General features: G+C 40.7%; 1 protein-coding gene across 2 annotated transcripts in view; it reads left to right on the top strand.

Annotated features, from left to right (window-relative positions):
- Positions 1-15,897, top strand: part of CLNK (cytokine dependent hematopoietic cell linker) — a 244,203-nt gene that overhangs the window by 192,047 nt on the left and 36,259 nt on the right. For both annotated transcript variants that reach the window (XM_005554485.5, XM_005554486.5), the window contains exons 11-14: positions 151-261; positions 8,809-8,836; positions 12,960-12,978; positions 15,127-15,208. In XM_005554485.5, coding sequence (XP_005554542.3) covers positions 151-261; positions 8,809-8,836; positions 12,960-12,978; positions 15,127-15,208 — 240 coding nt within the window. The remainder of the gene's footprint in view (positions 1-150; positions 262-8,808; positions 8,837-12,959; positions 12,979-15,126; positions 15,209-15,897) is intronic.

Raw genomic sequence — 15,897 nt, 5'->3', positions numbered from 1 at the left:
CTGACCAGTCTGCTCTGTAGTTAGCATCCAAAAACTAGCATTTTCAACCCAAAGCTGGGGACACGGAGGGCAGAGCAGTGTGGATTCAGGCCTGAGGCATCACTGCTGCAGCAAACCTTCTCAGGAATCCTACTGCGACTCTCCACACAGGCCTCTCATCACACTTCCGAAGCAGTACCAGCCCTTGCCCCCTGAGCCGGAGAGCAGCAGGCCACCTTTAGCTCAGAGACACACCTTTCTGGAAGTCCAGAGAATGCCCAGGTGAGTCATCATCATTAATGGTGAAATGACCAGCAAGAGTGTGGGTGTGGGGAAGGGGACAAGGAAAACCAACCAAAGTACCTGTCAGAGCAGGCTCCCTAATGGGTGGGGAGTGTTTTGGTCCATTCAAAGACATAACGAAGACTGGGTAATTTGTAAAGAAAAAAGTTTTAATTGACCCACAGTTTCACATGGCTGGGAAGCCTCACGAAACTGACAACCACGGTGGAGGGGGAAGCAGGCCTGTCTTAGGTGGCAGCAGGTGACAGAGCCTGTGTCCAAAGCAAACGGAGAAGAGCCCCTTATAAAACCATCAGATCTCATGAGAACACATGCAGTAACATGAGAACAGCATAAGGGAAACCGCCACATGATCCAGTCACCTCCCACCAGGTCTCTGCCTCAACACCTGGGGATTACAATTAAAGATGAACTTTGGGTGGGGACACAAAGCCTAACCATGTCAGGGAGGAACCAGTTATACCTAGAGGAAAATAGTCCTAGAAACCTGTGTTTTGATTCTTTGCAGGAAATACTGCTTCTCTGTAAGAAAATGAGTTATTGAAAGAATTGCTCACTTGTGGGCTGAATTAGTTTATAAAGTAAATGTCAAATGCCAGAACAGAATCAGCATATTTTATGTAAGAACTGAAAGGGGATTCAGATTATTCCAGGACCAATATTGGCCCCCAGCTTCCCATTACCCAGGCTGGAGAAATATAACCATGCTTGAAAACTCTTTTGTCAAAAACATTATTGCCTTTATGAAAAATAAATATAATAAACCATCCCTCTGGTATTAAGCACTGATGACGGCTCCTTGTTCCCAAACGTGTGGGACATTTGGCAGCTGGTGCTAATCACAGAATGCGACAAACTCGAGTGAGCATATTTCATTTGCCCAAAAGAGTTTAAATTTCCAAAATTACCTTATTTTGAAAGTCAGAAAAGAGATTAGCATTTCCTTCTTGTTTCTGCATAGAATGAAGGATGCTTTCTTATTTTTCATCCTTCTTCAAGCTTGCATCAGCAGTGTGGGGCACAGGCATTATTTAGTGAGAAAGCATTTCTCATGGATACAGAAACTCAGGATATCAGGCTCATTTTGAGCTTCTATGGGAAACCCGTTCATCACTGATTCTAATGGGGACCATTAAATAGCCTGAAATGTCATTCCTCCTTCTGTGGCGAATGTCTCTTCACCATGTCCTCCACTATAGCCCCACACAAGCATAAGTTTTCCAAGAAACACCTTCCTTGTTGTCTTTCCCATGGAGTGCCCTCTCTTTTCTGTCCCCCTTTCAACTGCCATGGCAGCGTGGGAAGGAATAGAGGCTCTCAAGTCTAGATTCAAATGGTTTGCCTTTGTATTAGTTCTCACATTGCTATAAAGAAATATCTCAGACTGGGTAATTTATAACGAAAAGAGATTTGATTGGCTTACAATTCCATAGGCTGCACAGGAAGCATGATTCTGGCATGTGCTCAGCTTCTGGAGAAGCCTCAGGAAACTTACAATCACGGCAGAAGGCAAAGGGGAAACAGGCTTGTCTTACATGGCAGGAGCAACAGAGTGAGGGGGGAGCTGCTACACTCCTTTAAACAACCAGATGTGGCGATAACTCACTATCATGAGAACAGCACTGAGGGGATGGTGCTAAATCGTTCATGAAGGATCCACCCTCGTGATCCAATCATCTCCCACCTGCAAAAGTGAGGATTACACTTCAACGTGAGATTTGGGTGGGGACACAGATCCAAACTATGTCAGGGTTGAAATTTAGATTCTACTTCTCATGAATGATGGATCTGGGGAAGTGATTCTAAATTATGGGTGACTTTATCCTCCCTCTCCCCATTGGACAGTTAGCAATGTTTGGAGACATTTTTGGTTGCAGCATCTTGAAAAAGCGATGCTACTGGCTGCTAGAGAGTAGAGGCCAGGGAGGCTGCTAAGCATCCTACAGTGCACGGGACGGCGCCACAACAGAGAATAACCTTAAAAGGTTAATATTGCAAAGGTTGAAAAACTTTGCCCTAACACTTCTAGCAAAGTACTGAACTTTTTCCAAGCCCAAGGTTTTACTCTGCAGTAAAGAACAGATAATATTAATATCTACCACCTACCTCATGGGCTAAGGTGAGAATTAAATGAGGTGATTCCTATAAATTGCTTAACAATGCTTGCCCAGTACCTATTTTTAACCAACATTTATTGCACTTTTATTACCTTGGGCCCATTGGTACCTATGTTACCCCATATAATATAACAAGTTAACAAGTCGTTTCTTCTACCCCAGGAAGGGGGGGAGGAGGAAATGACTCATTTCAGCACCCATATAACCTGGTACAGTGCCTGAAATATAGTAGATGTTGGATAAATATAAATTTCCTTCTGCAGCTTTCAAAGGAACCTATCCAGACTAGGAGTAAGCAGATTTGCTCTGTTTTGATTTCCATTTTCAAAGAGTGAGAAACTGGAAGGCAACAGTAATAACAGACCATCCAACCCATGAAGCTGTGTCATCAGAATTGGAAACGTGAAATGCAGCATTCCTAAAGCTCCTGGTCAAATAGTCTAATATGTAAAGGACTGATCCAACCTCAGAGAAGCAGACAGAAAATAGGATCAATAAAATACCGAGACTGGGCATAATAGCTCACGCCTGTAATCCTAACACTTCGGGAGACCGAGGCAGGCGGATCACATGCGGCAAGGAGTTCAAGACCAGCCTGACCAACATGGCAAAACCCTGTCTCTACAAAAATACAGAAACTAGCTGGGTGGGGTGGAGCATGTCTGTAATTCCAGCTACTCTGGAGACTGAGGCATGAGAATCGCTTTAACCTAGGAAGCAAGGGTTGCAGTGAGCCAAGATTGCACCACTGCACTCCTGTGACAGAGGACGACAGAGGGAGACTCTGTCTCAAAAAAATAAATAAATAAACTAAAATAAAATATTGAAGATGATAAGATGATAAGGTTGTTCAGTGTGGAGAAAAAAGAATTTTATCTTCTTTCTGTTTCCTCATGCTGAAAAGAACAGTATCTTGGGACCCGGTAGCAATGAGTTTGGATCCCAGTTGAGCCAGTTTTGGCTGTACAATTTCAGAAAAGCTCTTTAACAACTCTGAGTTTTGCTTTTATTATTTATAAGAAGAAAATAACCATCTTCATGTGATAAAATGACAATGAGAAGGCATGCCATTCCTGTAAAGTGCCTAGGATAATATCTGTCACAGCACAGGAAAAGAAGAAGAAAAGAAAAGAAAAAGCAAGCAAGAGAAGGAAGAAAGGGAAGGGAAGGGAAGGAAGGAGGGAAGGGTAAGGAAATCCTGCTTCTCCCATGTGTTCTCAGCAGAATTGGTTATCCAGCATCTATAACCGTATATTTTTCTAGAAATAGAGACTGTATTTTTTTCTTTTTCGAGGTGAAGTCTCGCTCTGTTGCCCAGGCTGGAGGGCAGTGGGGCAATCTCGGCTCACTGCAACCTCCGCCTCCCAGGTTCAAGTGATTCTCCTGCCTCAACTTCCTGAGTAGCTGTGATTATAAGCACGCGCCACCACACCTGGCTAATTTTTGTGTTTTTAGTAGAGACAGGGTTTCACCATGTTGGTCAGGCTGGTCTCGAACTCCTGACCTCATGATCCCCTGCCTCAGCCTCTCAAAGTGCTGGGATTACAGGTATGAACCACCACGCCCAACCAGAGGCTGCATTTTATAGTACAGTGGATCTCATCCTGGCTTTACACTAAAATAATTAGAAAGCTTATTTTAAAGCACTATCCCTAGTATCTATTTTAATTGCTCTGAAGTGGGACCTGGGCATCAGAATTTTTAAGGCTCCTCCAGGTGAAGCTAATATGCAGACAGGGCTAAGAACCCAGAGGGAACCAGGTTGGAGGAATACATTCACCACAAAAGCTTTGAAGATATTGAAGCCTTATCTATGCCCAGGTTTCCAGAGTCTAACATAATGCTCACTCAACTGGCAAATGTGTCCCTCTGTGGGCCCGAACCCCACCAGTCTATTAGGTCACTGTCTTGGTGGTGTTGACATCTTTAGAAGTTGGCATTTGATGTCTCTGGGGTTCCTGTAGTTACAGTTTACATTTATGTAATCGTTTTTAGATGTGATGAGAATTGTGCTGGATCTCTTCACCAAAACACCTCAAGAGAGTAATTCTATTTTCTCTTATCGAATTTTTCCAGCAGCCCTGTAAAGTATGGTTTCCTAAGCCTCAGATGAGTAAAGTGCCAAGCCCAGTGGATGGCACACGTGCTCAGTAAATAGTACTTGCATATTCATTGGGCACCTAAGGTCACCATGCTTCAGAGAAGTTAGGTCACTCAAAGTCACAGGGTTGACATTTGACTATTGATGGGGCAAAAACTTCCACAGCCCCATAGCAGACACTGGAGTTAGCATGATACATGAGATGGCTTTGCTTCTGAAAGAGAGATGTGCTTTCAAATTCATTTTTAGCAGGGCCCACATGGGTGGTAACAGCAGCATTAGTGATGCCCAAGTCCCATGTAATCAACCACATAAGGATATTGCTCTGAAAACAGAAGGAACATTGGCAATCAAAGCTTCTGCAGCCGAACCATGCAGCTAAGTGCCTGCTGCGTCTCCGCCAGCTGTTGGTAAGGCACTGTGAGTGAAATGAATTGCCTTCCCTAAGGCAGAGGCCATGATTTACATCTGGCAATCAACTGTATCAATGGCAGGCAGTTAGACAGTTGCAGCCCTTTGCAGCAGGCTGTGCTCACCCTGGATGGTCTTTGTGGTTCCAGCTATTGTGTTTCGGGCCCCATTTGTCTCTGCCAGCTCTGCTATTCTCTTTTTTAAAGCTAAGCCTTGGTTTCACAAAACAATTACTGAATTGAAGCACTTCAGTAAAGGAAAACGTCACCCCAGTCATTCATTGACAACTCAAAACCAGAAGAGCACTTCGAAGTTTGGAGAATGTTGGTTGGACATTCTTAACCACTTATGCACCATTATTATGATGTTTACAATATCCATGTACTTACTTTTTCTGCCCCGTTCATTTTATTCAACTTAAATAAACTTACTTAAAAGAAATACATATAATTAATATAAATAACTTCAATACAGATAGCTCCCAACCAAAACTTTGAGCTCTGGGGAATTTTCCCTCTGATAAAAGGGAAGGTAAGCAAATATTAGAAAGGTGTTTCATATCTACTTAACCACTGCACTGAGCCTTTCTCCTTGACATAATCTGAAAGACAATTAAAAAGGGGATAACTTTTCTTCTGCGAATCCACTGCAATTTTAATACCAAGGTCCATACATCAAAAAAAAATCATCCTGAGTAACAGCAAGAGTAATCAACATTTTCTGAGTTTTAACTACACACCAGGCCTGGTTTGGAGTTTCATGTATGTTCATTCATTTAGTCTCACAACAGCACTGTGAAAAAAGCAATATTACTATCTCCAATTTACTGATAAAAATTAAGAAATTGAGAGTTCATTGTTCCATATGTCCTTTAAGCTCCTGTACACTTAATGGCCCAAGGTGGGGTTCAGCCAAAATACAATTTAAATGACGCACCCAATATTTAAGAAAAAAAACACCCACTTGCCTAACTATGGCTTTCCTTTTTTTTTTTTTTTTTAAGTAGAGACAAGGGTCTCACTAACACTCCTGTCCAGGCTGGTCTTGAATTCCTGGCCTCAGGCAGTCCACCTGCCTTGTCCTCCCAAAGTGCTGGGTTTACAGGTATGAGGCAACACGGCCAGCCAGCTTTCCCTTTACAACCAGCAATGCTGGCATCACATCAATTCAAGCAATCTCTATCGCAAAAATACATGCTCTGATGATTTGGGAAGCGAAAACAAAAAATCTTTATAGATATCAAGAAACCATGGTCTTTTAAAAGAGAAAGTGTGGTTATAGAGATATACAAATTTCTATCTATGAATGGAAACTATTGATTTTAAAGTATAAACATTATAATTATTGTTTTCCAAGTTGTTGCCGTTGGGGGAAACTGGATATAGGACACACAGGAACTCTGTATTATTTCTCACAACTGCATGGGAATCCATCATTATCTCAGGATAAAAAGTTTAGTTTCAAAGCATATGTGAACATTAAAATGTTCTGCAAATGTAGAGAGTTACTTCACTCCAAAGAGCTTTCACGTCACATGCTTTCATTAGAATCTTCAGCAAATCTCTTCACTACTCTCTGGATTTACCAATTTCACAGGTGGGAAAACTAAGCTTCAGAGAAAGAATTTAACTTATCCAGGGTAACGGAGCCCACAGATGACAGAGCAAGAATCAAATTCAATTAATTTAAAACTAAGCCAAAAACTAAGGGATTCCCAGGAAGGCCTATATTTACAGTAAAAGGTAATATCTTTACATTTATAATGAGGACCTCTTATGCATAGGAAAAAATGCGTAAAAAAGTAATGACTATGGTTTTTTTGGCCATCTTCAGCAGACAGAACTTGGACACACATGTGTTCAAAGCTCTTAAAGAGTAAGAAACTCTTGTCTGCACAGAAATGGCTTCTTACAATCACTCGGGTTCTCAGTTAAAATTCCATTTATTAAAGCTGCAAATTCCAAACCCAAGCTTTCCTGAAGCCTCAGATTTCCATCTATAAAGTGTATTGCTCTATTTATAAATCAAGTGATTTTATCCAAACAGAAAGACAATCACTTTGCTTAGTCTTCAACAAATGTTCAACCAACTCAAGTTAAATAGGTTAAAGAATCTTAGTAAAACTGTTTAACGAACTCATTTAAATCTCCTTAAATATTTGAAATACCTTTTTAAATTCAATGTCTTTGATTTTTAAGTACTTCTAATGTTGACAGGGCAGGTTTAAATGCTAGCCAGCAAAACTTTAACACTTTCTATAAATCCAAGAAAATAAATGTATAAATACAGAAAATTTTAATTTCTCTTAAACAGTTCAAACTCTTTAAAATGGAGACAAACACATCTTGACACTTGGAACTTCAAATCTGCATTTTAAATTGAAGCCATACAGCCGATCTTTCAGTATCCTTAACACGCTGGCTTCTTAAACATTAAATACTGAGATTAGCCAAATTTTAACCCCAAAATAATTAATACTCTGGGTGTTTGTTCTACTTCATTACCTCTATTCAAATCTCTTTGTTTTCTCAGGTTTCCAGCTAAAAGGGGGAGGGAGGGTGTAAGAGGTAAGAGGGTGAAACCTTGGAACCTTGGGACCCTTGCCTATTGCTTGCAGGTGTGAGACCAGGATCTAGCATCTGAGCACTGTTTGTTTCTGGGATACTGATACAGCCTGACTCCTAAAACTCTAGATCAATAGCCTTTAACTGTGATCAGTGTTGCACGCTTAATAGTCCCATATTCTTCACATCCAGTGTTTTCACTGATGGATCTGGGGAGGTGGAACATATACCCTCACTCCACTCCCTTCATAGTTCCTTCATCAAACTTTGACCACATTCTGACAACAACGCACATTGAATACCCAACAGTGTTATTTTTATTTATTTGTTTATTTATGTATTTTTTGAGACACAGTCTCGCTTTGTCACCCAGGCTGGAGTGCAGTGGACGATCTCAGCTCACAGCAACCTCTCCACCTCCTGGGCGCAAGCTACTCTCCCGCCTCAGCCTCCCGAACAGCTGGGACTACAGGCATGTGCCATCACGCCCAGTTAATTTTTGCATTTTTAGTAGAGACAAGGTTTCACCATGTTGGCCAGGCTGGTCTTGAACTTCTGACCTCAAATGATCCGCCCCCCTCAGCCTCCCAAAGTGCTGGGATTCCAGGCATGAGCCAAGGCACCGGGCCCCAACATTGTTACTTTTTTATTTCTAGCAATTCTCACATTAACACTCGTAAGTACTCTTGTTGCCATTTTGAAGATGAAAAAAAAGGAGGTTTAGAGAAGTTAATTGACTCGCCAATAGAATGAAAAGCTTGGAGTTTATTTAGAGATCTTTCCAAAATTCACATTATTCAATTCCATGTTGGATTTTTTTTCTCTACCACTCAATTTCATGTTTCGTTTTTTCTTGTGTCTGAAATCTCCGTTCTTTATCAGCATTCTTTCTCTTACACTTGCCTTCCTGGGATCCCACTGCACCTGACAGCTTCATATTGAAAACTCTTTATGTTCCCTCAAAGTAAAAAACGAAAAGCTTTAAAACCAAGTTGATAATAGGTCTGACTGTGCTAATGAAACTTGACGTAGGAAATCAAACGTCAGGAGAAATGACGTTTTTTTTAATTTCTCCCAAAATGAGATGCAAGTTTATTCATGTCCTTTCTATCATCACCTTTTATTTTGGCTCTTAACTTTGTCTTTTCCTTAGAAAATTATGAGAAAAATAACCTGGCTTTAGTTTTATGGAAGAGGGATAAATATCACACCAGACGATGGGCTGTTAATTTGGCAGTGAAAATGTAATCAAAGGTTTGTGAGGCTTAGAATGATTTTATCTTGGTCATGATGAACTGTGTTTTATGTAACACCATATTTCTTTTTCTTGCAGTCAGATAAGCTTAAGGGACTTAAGTGAGGTAAGTAGCAATTTTATCCTTGGACGCAAAGAAGGGAATTTTGAGGCATTAAATGTCTGCAATAGGCAAGATTCTATTTGCTTCAGATACTTACAGTTAATTCTGACAGTAACGATGCTCAAAATGCATTAGTATCTCTATTTTAAAGATGAGAAAGCCAAAGTAAAACAAGCTTAGCTCCAGATTTTAAACCAAGATCCTGTTTGGCCACCATGGTCATTCAGGGTTCATTGGTATAAGAACATGCCCAGTTCCACATGGAAGATATGCAGTATCGACTGATGGCTTCCAGCCTCCAGTATTACAGAAATCAAGTGTTAGCAATGGTATTGCTCTTTGCTATTTGTCCTTCATAAGAAAGACAGGAATGCAAAGTAGAAGGAACATGAGATTCAGAGTTGCACAAGACCTGGGTAGGAATCCTGCTCTGCCACCTACTCGCTTTGTGAACTTCAGAAAATGCTCCTACTCATCCCAGTTTCTGTTTCCCCAGCCATACAATAGGGATGGGGGCTGGGTGCAGTGGCTCACACCTGTAATCCCAGCACTTTGGGAGGCCGAGGTGGGTGAATCATCTGAGGTCAGGGGTTCAAGACCAGCCTGACCAACATGAAGAAACCCCATCTCTACTAAAAATACAAAATTAGCCAGTTGTGGTGGCACATGCCTGTAATCCCAGCTACGCTACTCGGGAGGCTGAGGCAGGAGAATCGCTTGAACCTGGGAGGTGGAAGTTGCAGTGAGCCAAGATGGTGCCATTGTACTCCAACCTGGGCAACAAGAGCGAAACTCTGTCTCAAAATAAATAAATTAATTAAATAAATAAAAATAAAATAAGGATGGGTACACTTCTGTGCAAAGTTGATGTGATAAAGTCAAAAGTAAGTAGTGCACAAATGGCCAGGTGACCAGTAGCGGCTCAATAAATGGCATAAAAGACATGTGAGATAAAGCTGTAATAGAGCCTTCCAAGGGTATTGATTCCCTTCAGTGCCCAAAGAGAAAGTTCCCTGCGAGGCTAGTGGGGCTACCATGACTGATGGAAAGACTGTCCAACAACACAAGTGGCCTCACCTCACTCCCACTGGACTCTAAGGAATTTTGTTCTTGTCTTTGTGTTTGACCTATGCTCTTATCTAGATCTTAGACGTGAATTTCTTTCCTTGCTTTATTTGTTGGTTTTGTGAGAATGTAAAATCAAAAAGTCACATTTCCAGCTTGTCACTGAAACAAGACATTTATTACCCCTAATCTCCCTAATCCACAAGACAATAATGTCAAGAAAGATAACATACATAACCACTTGATGAGAAAAACAGTTCTGGTTCCACTGAGGACTTCACCAGGCTCACGCTCTTCTGGGAGGGGGTGCACTTCCTTAGTGTCACCCGGAAGGAGCAGGCTGGGGTGATGCTCGGCTGCTGGGGGAACCCGCACATCCAAGGTGCCTGAATCCAGGACTCTGTCCCCTGCTTCCTGTAAGCTAGGCCTAGGTATCTCGAATAGTAGTTGGGTGCTGCTCACCATGACCTCAAATCATAACCCATTGGTCAGTCTGCGAGGACAGTAGGCCTCCCAATCACAAACAAGCAAAAAGGAATTGGGAGACGGGGGTCAGCCTTAGATGGCAGGAAATGTGCAGGACTGTTTGTTTTCTTTGCAACTTTAGTTGGCATTCTGCTAGAAGTTGATATCATCTAAAGAACAAGAAGGTCTAGTGGAAAAACACATTGTTGCTCCTTATCTTTTGCCAAGACACTTCCCCATTGTTTGTTTGGGCTGAGATTCAAGGCCATTTCTTCATAACAAAAGCCCATCAGGGCAAGCTGTGCTTGTGCCTGCGCTCAGTGCTTGCTTGAACACTGTCCTGTGGACTAGAATCTTTTACGTGCTAGCTGCCCCCACTCAAATTCACATGGCATTTTATAGTTTTCACGGAAAGGAAAGACTCATTGTCTCATTTTGTACTCACAAAGCCTTAAGAGAAAAACGAAACCCCAGAGAGGTGGCAAAGAGTCCTCACAGCCGGGAGGAGATAGGGCCAGTCCTGGAAATCCCAAAGTCTAGGTGTCTTCCCCACCGCCATGTCCCTCTGCCTTAAAACATACAGAAATAGCTCTGTACTAAAATAACTAAAAAGAATATGGAAGGAAGGAATGAAAGGAGGGGGCAGAGAAGGTGAAAGAAAAGGAGGAAGGAAATGGGAAAGAGGGAGGAGAAAGGAAAAGAAAAGAGGAAGAAGAAAGAGGGAGACAGGTAATAAAAGAGATACTACTATTTAACTCGACTATGTTTATTTTCTAACAATAAAAAAGTTACAGAAGAAAAATGAGTGATTTCATGCTACTTTTCTAACTACATTTGATTTGAAATTCAGAGCCCTCAAGCCAAAAGTTGGTTGGTCTCAATGAAATAAAACAACTGCTCCCCGAGATAGAGGGCTTCTCTGCGCTCTTCGCATCTCTTCTTCTCCTCACCGTTGACAAGCCTGAGAGCTGCATAGGATTGAGCACTTTGAACAGCCAGGTTCAAAGTCCTGGGGGAGACTCAGTAGGGATACTTTCAAACCACTCACTAGAATGGATTCATTACTCTTTTTACTTAGCCTATAGAGTTTCTTTGATTTTCTGTCCATAATGAAATGTATGTCCTCTTTCCAGAATCCTAGGGAATGCCAAAGTCTTTGAAATAAAAAGTCTTCTCGGTTGGCCAGCTTCAGAGGGAGGCGTACAATGCCTCTCTAAGCAATTTGTTGCCAAAAGTTTCTTATCTGTGAAGCAACTATGAGTCAGGAGAGCTGGGCTCAGGGTTAGTTTAGCCTTCAGATGACTGTGGGAATCTAGGAGAATGGCATGATCCTTTGGGACCTCATATGTAAACCAACTGTTTTTAACATTTAATGGACCTCACACCACTTTGAAAATTTGATGAAAGGTATAATAAACCTTTCTCACCCCAGAAAAAGAAAAAATATATACACATACTTAGAGAGAAAAAAATTTAGCTTTTCATTTCAGAAGGTTCATGGACCCCACTAGGCCATTCAATAATCTATTTCATCCCCCTGGTTAAAGCAGTTCTCATCTAAATGATACCTGAGGTCTTCTTCAACTGATGCAATATATACATGGACTTCCTAAAATTATTTTCAGTTAAATAAATACTGCAGCAAACACTGTACCTCCTGTAACGCTTTTTGCTTCTTCAAGGGTAGAGTAGAATAGGGCCCAAAGATACAAGCCCAATAAGCATGAAGATTTTCATAATGAAGAATGACCAAGAATTCTACCACCATAAGGAAGGAAAGAGAAAGAAAATGTTTGGGAAGATAAATGGCTACATTTAAAAAGGATAATGTGAATATTTCCATGCTTATTTTAAAAAATAGAAATTTCAGAGCAAGTATAAAGAAAAAATTAACCATAGCCTTATTGCTTAAGTACAACCTTTAATATTTTATCATATTACTTCAAATCATTTCTTCTGCATACACACAAATATACATGGGTATAAAATACAATCGCATAAAAATATATTATGGGTCCATTTATTATTCCAAACTTTAAATGTAACATGGATGCATACTTATAATCTTATTTCATTCTCTATATAAATACTTATAGTGTCTTTATAATATTCCAATAAGTGAGTATAGTACCAAAATTAACAATGTTCAGTTATCTGGGCACGTAGATTGTTTCCAGTGATTTAACTCTGTAAAAGGAAGGCTGCAAAGAACATCTTTGTGCATAGAACTTGGCTCAGATTTCAGGTTGTGTCTTAGAAAAAGAGTCTCATCAATGGAATTATTGAGATAAGAATAAGAGTATTTCTAAGGTTTTAGATAATTATGGTAAATTACTTTCTAAAAGAGTCAAAGCAATGGATAGTCCCATCAGCAGACTGTGGACTTGTCTGTTCCTTCACATATCGATTACAAAATTTTGATTTTTGTTTAGTTTTCTGAGGAATTATTTGTAGATTTTAAAAAAAAATACGAACTATGCTAACAAAAATTTTACCAAAATTCTACCAACCAAATGCTCTGAAAGCACACATGGTATTATATTAAATTCTCTGTCATCAAAAGTCAGTAAATATTATTTTTTTTAATTCAATACAGGTCCTTGAAGCAGAAAAAGGTGAATTGTTTACATTTGTTTCCTTACCCTAATACTAATAGATTGGTTCTCTTTCTAGATCTACAGTGCTTATGGTTATTGAAAGGGATTGATTGTTTGGAAGCCTGGGATAGGGATGTATGTGTGTGCATGATGACGTGATCCTCATGCACACACATACATCCCAAGGACCTCAGAGTCCTCTAGTCTAAACAGAGTGATTTAAATCCAGAATAGACCAGACATCTTTTTTTAGCCATACGCTGCTGACCAAAAGGCATTACACTGTCACCCTCTGCCACTTTGGAAAGACATAGCTAGTCCCCTGCTCCAAAGAAGCTCTTGGTATCTCTGCCTCTGATGTCACCCATGCACACACACATGTGTCTCTTTCATGCACACACACATGTACACACATGCACATACCTCTACAGTGTTGGTGTTGTTGTGCAATCATGCAATCCAACAGTCACTCATATCCTAAATGGCAGGATGCTAAGCAGGTAGCACTTTCATATTCACCTGGGAAACACTGTTCTCCATTCCTCTAGAATGATGAATTATGTCCAGAGCCAAAGGGCCTGCATCACAGTCCAAAGAGTTCGCAAAAGACATCATAGTTCAACAGAGCAATATTAGGCTAGGATTTCAGAGGCCTGCCACAAAATCACTGTATGGTTTTGGTCAAGTTGCATTTCCTCTGTGAGGCTCAGGTCTGCTCTTCTCTACACATTGACAAAGCTAAACTGGAAATGAGGTCTAAATTGGGTTTATGGATTCCCCATGAGTCCCTGATGGAGGAGTAGGAGTTGTTGGCAAGCCAAAATAATTCACAAACCTAACTGAAACCATGCCCTTTCCCACAATACAGCTCAACATCCTAACTAAAATGTTCAGGTTTTGTTTCATCAGACAACACAACAATGAATGTTAACACAACAACGTGGCATTGTTCAGCTCAAGAGGGGCAGATACTCTGGGTGGCTACTGATGACATGAAATGATTTTATGGGATGCATGATTCATGGACCAGCCGCTGACTCATGTTTCAAGTAATCACAGTCCTTCGATCAAAGGTGTCCAGTTTGTGATGAACCTTGGGCAGAATACAGAGCAACAAGCACAATTAAAACATGCTGGTGCCTGTATGCACCCTTCGCTTTATTACTTATGGTCACAGCTGGGAGAGTGTTTTATGAGATTTTATATCGTAGTATTATGATGTGCCCTTGGCAATTCTGGATGGCTAGTTAAATCTGTCTGTGATGAAAAGAAAATAAAAAGCAGTAACATAAAGTGCATATGTAATTACTAAATAACTCCAGATTGTATGGCTGGCAGAACTTTTAAAAACTTGATGATCGAGGGGGGAAGAAATTGAGAAACTGTATCCCTGGTTGGATCCAGGTAGAGACTGCTGGTCTACCTCAGAACCCTAGGAGCTCACCTGCCCTATCACAGGAGGGCATGAAAATACAAGTGCCATGACGAGCTGGGCACCCCAATCTTCTCCATCAGCCAGAACAGTCCTTTCATTTAACTTTCTTCTTTTTAAGATCTCATCTCTCAGAAGGGTCTTTCTTAGCCATATGTATAGTCACTCTGTATCCCAAAGTAGTACTTCATTTCCTTTATATCATTGTACTGCCTAATAGAAACGTTCTTATCAACTTACTTTCATGCTTATTTCCATTTCCTTTCATTAGAATATAAGAACCATGTCTGTCTTCTTCTCCACTGTATTCCCAGACTCTGGCAGAGTACTTGTCCCATAGTAGCTGTTCAGTAAATATTTGTCAGATGATATAAATGAATGAATGAATGAATGAGGATGAAGCTAAAAATCTTTTAAAATCACAGGTCCAGAATAATCCCTAAATACCTTCCAAAGTAATATTCTATATTTCTGGGAGGTTCAATAATGTGTTCTAGCTTGTAAATATTCAAAGTGATTTTTACAACATATAAATATAAATAATATAAAAGTCATTCTCAGGAGGCAGAAGAGTTGTAGAATATGTGAGTTACAGTTTCCACTGACCATCAAGAGCCCCCTTCTAACAATCAGAGATTACTTGGAGGAAATTATAGTAGTTCCAGTGGGCTTCTAATGGTTCTCAATTATTTTTCTTTTGCAATCTGACTAAATTATGTCACTGTTTTATATAGTCCCTCATAACCAGAGGAAGCCTGAATCAACTCATCTGTTACAAAACCAAAATTCTCAAGAGATTCCACTTGCCATTAGCAGGTAAGGAGCCAGGAATCCCTTCTCAGGTCTGAGGCTGGGGGTCAGGCCATGTGCTGTCTCAGATAAATGATCACGAAGACTTTCTGATAAACAAAAGTCTTTGTGTCTGAAGCCCAATAATGAGGTTCAAGAGAAACTCGTGAATTACGGCTGTTATTGATTTGAGAATGTTGTTCTTTCGGAAATTTATAAATGATTGAGTGTTAGAGAAGTTTGGGAAATTTTAAGGATTAACCAGATAGGATTAACTGGAAAGTATGCTAATCAATCTGGGAGGAAAAGTTGGTTGTTTCAAACTATTCTGGGTTGATGACCACACCAAAGCTTTAGTCACTCCTGAACAGCAATTGATGGCCAGGTGACTAAGTGTTGAAAATGCCCTTAACAGAATCATCGGATTAGATACTTGCCTGCCCCGCTTCTTGTGACGACTGTCAACCCAGCCAAACAGTTAAAGAAGCCAAGGCTCAGGCAGGATATTTATTGACCGAAGTCACTAAATTAGTAGTGACTGCCTTAAAACAAAATCCAGGGCCTCCAGTATTAGGTGCTGTAAGGCCCTTATGATCTCACTCTCGCCAGTACCTCTGACCTCAGTTCAAGCCACTCTCCTCTCACTCTGGGGCACTGAGCCTCATCAGATGCCTGCCAGCAACCACAGTGCCACTCAATGCACAGCATTGGCACGC

The sequence above is a fragment of the Macaca fascicularis genome, chromosome 5 (assembly GCF_037993035.2).
Source record: "Macaca fascicularis isolate 582-1 chromosome 5, T2T-MFA8v1.1".
In the NCBI taxonomy this organism is placed as follows: Eukaryota; Metazoa; Chordata; class Mammalia; order Primates; family Cercopithecidae; genus Macaca; species Macaca fascicularis.
This window is presented reverse-complemented; position numbering and strand designations above follow the sequence as displayed.